Genomic DNA, 7669 nt, shown 5'->3' on the forward strand with positions numbered 1-7669 from the left:
TACCCAAGGATCGCTAAAGTTATGTGTGATATGTTCAATCCATGTCCAGAGCAGGGAATTTTTCCTGATGTCCTTAAGTTCGCAAGAGTAATTCCCGTCTATAAAAATGGCAATGAAGAAGAATGCACTAATTACAGACCAATATCCATCCTGCCCACCATTTCTAAGATATTAGAGGAAATATTGAAGCGAAGATTGTTAGAGTTTCTGGATGGGTCTTGGGTGCTCGATCAAAGTCAACATGGTTTTAGATCTGGAAAATCAACTATGACAGCACTGGTTGCGTTGATGAAAAACATTGTCGAGGCAGTGGATGAAGGAAGATTAGTTGAAGTATTGACCTGTGTCCTGTCGAAGGCATTTGATAGTGTCGAAAGGGATATACTTCTTCAAAAGATGGAAATTTATGGAGTAAGAGGGAAAGCGTTGGCTATTTTCGAGTCATATCTGAAAAATAGGACACAGGAGGTCTCGTGGAACAACGAGGTATCGAGAGTGAATATTTTTAAGTATGGAGTGCCGCAGGGATCAATTTTAGGTCCCTTACTGTTTTTAATATACGTCAACGACTTACCGATTAATGTGCCGTGCTCCCTGATCTCAATTTATGCAGATGATGCGAGCTTTGTGAATGACTCGTTTAGAAGAACAGATCTTGAAATCAGAGGGACCGAGACCTTGGCCAGTGCTGAAAAATTGTTTAGCACGAATGGATTGAAGCTCAATGTGGATAAGTCTTGCCATATGATAGTAGCAGGTAATGAACGTCCTCAGTCTGTCAAAGTGTTGGGTATAACTTTGGATAACCGACTTACTTGGAACACCTATACAACACCACTCTTGAAAAGGCTTTCAACGGCAATTTTCACAATACGTAGGATGAGGGAGGTTGCAGGTTCGGACATATCTGTATTGAGATTGACCTATTATGCCAATTTCCACCAAACTGCTACATATGGCATAATATTATGGGGTCATACTCCTGGATTGATGAGTCTTCTCTTGACACAAAAAGAAGCTGTCACAGCCATTTTTGGAGTCCCGAGAACGATATCGTGCAGAGAATTGTTCCGTTCATTGGGTATACTCACCGTTACCTCTGTATATCGGGTGTCCCAAGGTGAGTGGCCTATTAGATTATTATGGAAACTATTGATGGTAAAGATTTCAAATTTTGTGGATAGATATTTGGCCATGTAAGGTACATTTTTGAAATAATTTCACATTTCCAGTGTTGCCGGATGTACGACAATTTGGCAACAACTTTGTTATTTTGAATGGGACATCCGGTATTTCTATTTTTTTTATGATACTCCATAAAATATTGAATCTATTCACTCTTACTTTTCCATCCCTATCTTTGACGGTTTTTGAGTTATTAATTATTTTTCTAAATTTTAGGTCAAATTGGCGTATTACGAAAATGACTCTAGCTCGCTCAATATTTGAGATTTAAGTCAGAAATTTTGCAAGTCGTTAGATATTGATCTGATCTGTGTCACTGCTTTTGAATTATGGTTGTCAATAATACAGGACGCACCAAAAAAAATCATCAATTGCCAAGTTACAAAATTGTAAAAAAGTCTATTTTTTCAAATTAGACCCCTAGTATATTTTTCAATTTTTGGAATCAGTTCAACACATTCTACAATTCTTCTATTCACTTACACAGACTTTTTTACAATTTTGTGACTTGGCAAATGATGATTTTTTTTGGTCCGTCCTGTATTATTGACAACCATAATTCAGAAGCAGTGACACAAATCAGATCAATATTTAACGACTTGCAAAATTTCTGACTCAAATCTCAAATATTGAGCGAACTAGAGTCATTTTCGTAATACGCCAATTTGATCTAAAATTTCGAAAAATAATTAATAACTCAAAAACCGTCGAAGATAGGGATGGAAAAGTAAGAGTGAATAGATTCAATATTTTATGGAGTATCATAAAAAAAATAGAAATACCGGATGTCCCATTCAAAATAACAAAGTTGTTGCCAAATTGTCGTACATCCGGCAACACTGGAAATGTGAAATTATTTTGAAAATGTACCTTACATGGCCAAATATCTATCCACAAAATTTGAAATCTTTACCATCAATAGTTTCCATAATAATCTAATAGGCCACTCACCTTGGGACACCCGATATATACTTAACTGTATACTGCATGTCTACGACAATAGAACTAAATTCAGACAAAATAACGACCATCATCACTATACTACAAGACACAGAAATGAACTTAGCATTGAGTTCCATCGACTCAAAAAAACCCAAACAGGTACTAACCATTTTGGGGTTAAATTTTATAATAAACTTCCCTCGAAACTGCAGATGCTTCCAAGACATATATTGCGGAAGAGGATAAAGGGTGCATTGGTAGAGAATGCTGTGTATAGTTTTGCAGAATTCTGGGACATTAAGTTTGAATGAGTATACGTTGTTTGTGTTAACTAGTCTTTACCTTATTTGTGTGTAGATTTTACCATTTTATTTCTGTTTATATATATATATATATATATATATATATATTTTTTTTTTTAATAATCACTGTTTGCAACAGGTTTTACCCATACTTGTCGGACTGGTCGTCAAGACAAGAATGGCAGCTACGATTCCTGCAGGAATTTTCGTACGTATATATATATATATATATATATATATAGGAAAAGTAATAAAAAAAAAAATTTTAATGTGCTCTAGACCCAAAAAAGTTACACTTTCAATATATATATATATATATATATATATATATATATATATATATATATATATATATATATATATATATATATATATATATATATATATATATTCATATATATATATATATATATATACGTACGAAAATTCCTGCAGGAATCGTAGCTGCCATTCTTGTCTTGACGACCAGTCCGACAAGTATGGGTAAAACCTGTTGCAAACAGTGATTATAAAAAAAAAAAAAAAAAAAAAAAATATACATATATATATATATATATATATATATATATATATAAACAGAAATAAAATGGTAAAATCTACACACAAATAAGGTAAAGACTAGTTAACACAAACAACGTATACTCATTCAAACTTAATGTCCCAGAATTCTGCAAAACTATACACAGCATTCTCTACCAATGCACCCTTTATCCTCTTCCGCAATATATGTCTTGGAAGCATCTGCAGTTTCGAGGGAAGTTTATTATAAAATTTAACCCCAAAATGGTTAGTACCTGTTTGGGTTTTTTTGAGTCGATGGAACTCAATGCTAAGTTCATTTCTGTGTCTTGTAGTATAGTGATAATGGTCGTTATTTTGTCTGAATTTAGTTCTATTGTCGTAGACATGCAGTATACAGTTAAGTATATATACAGAGGTAACGGTGAGTATACCCAATGAACGGAACAACTCTCTGCACGATATCGTTCTCGGGACTCCAAAAATGGCTGTGACAGCTTCTTTTTGTATATTCTCTTTATATATATATATATATATATATATATATATATATATATATATATATATATATATATATATATATATATATATATATATATATATATATATATATATATATATATATATACTTTTTTATATATATATATATATATAACTTATTAATTCAATTTTGTGAACTATTTATATATTTTTTGACCTGCCATGTAATTGAGTTGATGGTGAATAAATGATGATGATGATATAGCGGGGGGAACAATTAATTGGTACAAAATTTCTTCCATGTAGATTGAATGGAAATATATAAGTTTGATTTCTAGAAGAAGAACTTTCTGTATTATGTACTTCTTCAAAATATTCCCATTCTGAAGGACAATGTGGTTATGCATGATGAGGCCCTCGCATATTTCAGCATTTAAATCATACATAATCAAAACGATAGATCAGGCGAGATGGACCACTGTTCTGGCCGGCCCGATCATCATCCTCTGGATTTTACATAATGGGGCCATTCGAAAACATTGGTTAGCAAGAGTCCTGTCCAAGACATGGAAGACTTGAAATAGAGCATTGTTTTTGCAGGTAGAATGTAGGGCTTTTTAAAATACTCCTGGAAATTTTGAACGGTAACGCAATGCGCCGACGTCTTGAGTGTGTAACGGCTGAAAGTGGTCACTTTGAACATTTAGTATGATCACAAATATTCATAACTCCGCCTGTGACGTCTGGAAGTGGATTGAGTAGCTACCAGGTGTCACTGCCGGTCCCAAGCCCGGATAAAGGAGGAAGGTTGTCAGGCGAGTGTAGCATCCTACCTGGCATAAAAAGTATTCTGCTCACAGAACCAATATTTGGCCTCGGACTACGACGGATACAACGGTGACGAACATAGCTTTGAAAAGGATAATGAATACGGTTTTGAGAGAGAAGAAGAACAGATGGAGGAAGAAAACTTTGAGAGTGGCCTGCTGGAATATCATGTCCTGGAACACGAAATCCCATGAAATATTGTTGGAGATCAGAGAACACAAGGTGGACATCTGTGCACTATCTGAGACCAAACGGAAAGACAAGGGTACTGTGAAGTTGCCGGGATACATCTTCGTATATGGTGGTGTAGACCAGTGTAAGAGAGCGTCAGCTGGTGTAGGGATCCTGGTCGCAGAGAAATATGAGCCATTTATCGATAACATCCAATACATTGACGAGAGAATACTTGTGCTGTCTTTAAACTCAGAATGCGGAAAAACACATATCATAAGTGTCTATGCCCCAGATAGTAGTCGGAAAAAGGAAGAAACAGACGCTTTCTATGAAAGGGTTGAGGCAGAAGTAAGAAGAATACCTTCAACTGAAAAAGTGATAATCTTGGGAGATCTTAATGCCCGAGTGGGCAACAATGTGTTGCCTGGGATAATGAATCGATTCAATGAAGAATAAATCAATGATAATGGTGAAATAGCTATCGATTTCTGTGCACGTTACTCTCTAAAGATAAACAATACCTTTTTCCCACACAAACTTCAGCACAAAATAACATGGCAAAATTCCCGAGGTCAGCAATCAATGATAGATTTTGTCCTATCAAATAGGGCCATACATCCATCCCAGATCTTAGATGTACGAAGTGTAACATCAGCAAATATCGGCTCAGATCACAATCTTGTGTTATGTAAGCTACGTATGAACATGCAAATAAAAAGGCAAGACAAAAAATCTGTTACAAAGACAAAATATAACACAGAATCACTAGCCAACGCATCAACCAAAATCCTTTACCAATCTCGTCTTCAACAAAAGATTGAGATAAACGGAGTTTTAGAAACAGATGGCGTAGAAATAAGCTGGAACAAGATCAAAAATAACATCGAAACAGCGGCGGTAGAAGCAATTGGTCAAAGACAGGTGAGAACAGTAGACAGATCAAAAAACAAAGAATGGTATTGTCCATAAATAAAAGAGTTGACCAAATAAAAAAAGAAAAGCCTACATAAGATACAGAAGCAGAAAAACACCGGAAGAGAGGAGTCGGTATACAGAGGTGAGAAACAGAACCAACGCAGCGATAAGAGACATAAAGCGGAAATACTGGGAACAATTTACCTCTGAGATGGAACACGATCTTTATGGGGCTCAGAAAAAGATATGGGGTATGCTGAGAAATAGAAGAATGGAACTGGCGGAATACACGAGAACAGCACAGATAGATAAGAATGCGAGGGAAGATCACTTCAGGAGTTTGCATTGTTCAAATGAAGAGCATGATGATGGTCAATATAGAGAAGAAGCAGAAAATACAGGGACATCTGAAATCACAGTCGAGGTGGTGGAACAAGCACTGGGCAAACTAAAGAATCGTAAATCTCCAGGTCCAGACGGAATACCGAATGAACTTCTCAAATATGGTGGATCCCAGCTTGCCAAAGAACTGAAAACTTTCTTCAACACAATTATTGATACAGGAAGGGTTTCTGATGAATGGAAGAAGAGTTTGACAATACCCATATTCAAGAAGGGAGACAAAAGGAAGCCTGAAAACTATAGAGGTATCACCCTGCTGAACTCTACCATGAAACTGTTCACCAAAATCCTGACGGAAATGATAGAGAACTACACAAGCATCTCTGAAGAACAACAAGGATTCAGGAAAAACCGATCAACCATAGACGCTATATATATATATAGTACGACAGCTGGTAGAAAAGTCTATAGAATATAACAAGCCCATGTACATTTGTTTCATTGATCTGACGAAGGCTTTTGATCGAGTTCAACTGAAAGATATTACTCGTATCCTGAAGAGAAAAAATGTTCCTGACAATATCGTTAAGATAATAGGGGACCTAAATCACCAAACATCCACTAAAATAGTGACGAACAGCGGCTTAACAGAAGAAATAACAACACCGATAGGAATAAGGCAGGGGGATTCCTTGAGTCCTCATTTGTTCAATTTGATAATGGACGAAATAATAGAAGAAGTGAAGAAGACAACAAGAGGTTACAGGCTGACAACCGGTGAGATCAAGATTATTTGTTATGCCGATGATGCCGTGATTATAGCTGAGAGCGAGGACGATTTACAACGGCTCCTATTTAAATTTTACACAAAAGCCAAAACATTGAACATGGAAATATCGACTGCGAAAACGAAATCACTCGTGGCTTCAAAAGAACCAATTACATGTAAACTTGTGTTGGAGGATCGACCAATTGAACAGGTGATGTCGGTTGCTTACTTGGGCGTGCAAATAACAGCTAATCAGGACAGAACCAAAGAAATTAAAGACCAAACAAACAAGCAAGGATATCGGGTGCTCTCAGAGACATTGTATGGAACAACAAACACATGCGGAAAGATTCTAAATCCAGAATATATAAAACTATTGTGGGACCAATGATGACGTACGCAATAGAAACTAGAGCAGACACCAAGGTGATGAAGAATGCACTCCGAACTACCGAAATGAAAGTACTCAGAAACATCCTAGGCTTCACATTACGAGATAAAAAGAAAAATGAAGACATCCGCAATGAGTGTGAAGTTCCAGATATAGTTCGATGGGGTCGCAATAGAAGAAGATTTTGGAATGCCCATGTGGAAAGGATGGATGAGGAAAGAATTGCCAGATTAGTAAGGGATGGAAATCCAGGAACACGTCGACCGATGGGAAGACCGCCTAAACGGTGGAAGGACTCGTGGACGTCAATCTTCCAGGAGGCATAAATAATTGGGAAATACAAGCCACTGGCTTAAAATATGTAGAAGAAGAAGACAAATATTCATCGATAGTTTTCAATAAATTTGTTTGTTACAATCGATGAATATTTCTTTCTTGCTATTTGTGATGTATTTGGCCTTTCCGCTTGTACCTTCTACCTCTTTAATATGATATTCAATTTGTGAAACGTTTTAAATTGTTTTGGAAAACGAAGAAAAGAATAACCGACATCCCTTAAAGAAAAAAAAGCTCTCATCAGTAACTGACGGTTTACAAAAGTACAGCAAATCTTATACGGGGGTTTATTATATTACTTTTTATCATCCAATAAGCACATATGGAAAAACAAACACAATAAATATCAATATAAAAATTAACAAAATCTGAAGTGGTGATCCAAAAATTTTACTTCACGATAGATTGGTGGTGTAGGATCAGAGAAACAGGAAAATGATACTCTGTTTGTTCGCCGACGTTTCGGAAAAATTTATTTCCATCCTT

General features: G+C 36.0%; 1 protein-coding gene across 1 annotated transcript; it reads left to right on the forward strand.

Annotated features, from left to right (window-relative positions):
* Positions 1-4352: 4352 nt before the first annotated feature.
* On the forward strand, positions 4353-4886 carry LOC123671660 (craniofacial development protein 2-like). The gene has a single exon (XM_045605624.1). It carries the CDS (start codon positions 4353-4355, stop codon positions 4884-4886), a length of 534 nt encoding a protein of 177 aa, XP_045461580.1.
* Positions 4887-7669: the final 2783 nt, after the last annotated feature.

This window comes from Harmonia axyridis, chromosome 1, assembly GCF_914767665.1.
Source record: "Harmonia axyridis chromosome 1, icHarAxyr1.1, whole genome shotgun sequence".
Taxonomy (NCBI): domain Eukaryota; kingdom Metazoa; phylum Arthropoda; class Insecta; order Coleoptera; family Coccinellidae; genus Harmonia; species Harmonia axyridis.

Coding starts and splice junctions, on each gene's coding strand:
- LOC123671660 (XM_045605624.1), top strand. CDS start 4,353: ATGAATACGGTTTTGAGAGAGAAGAAGAACAGATGGAGGAAGAAAACT.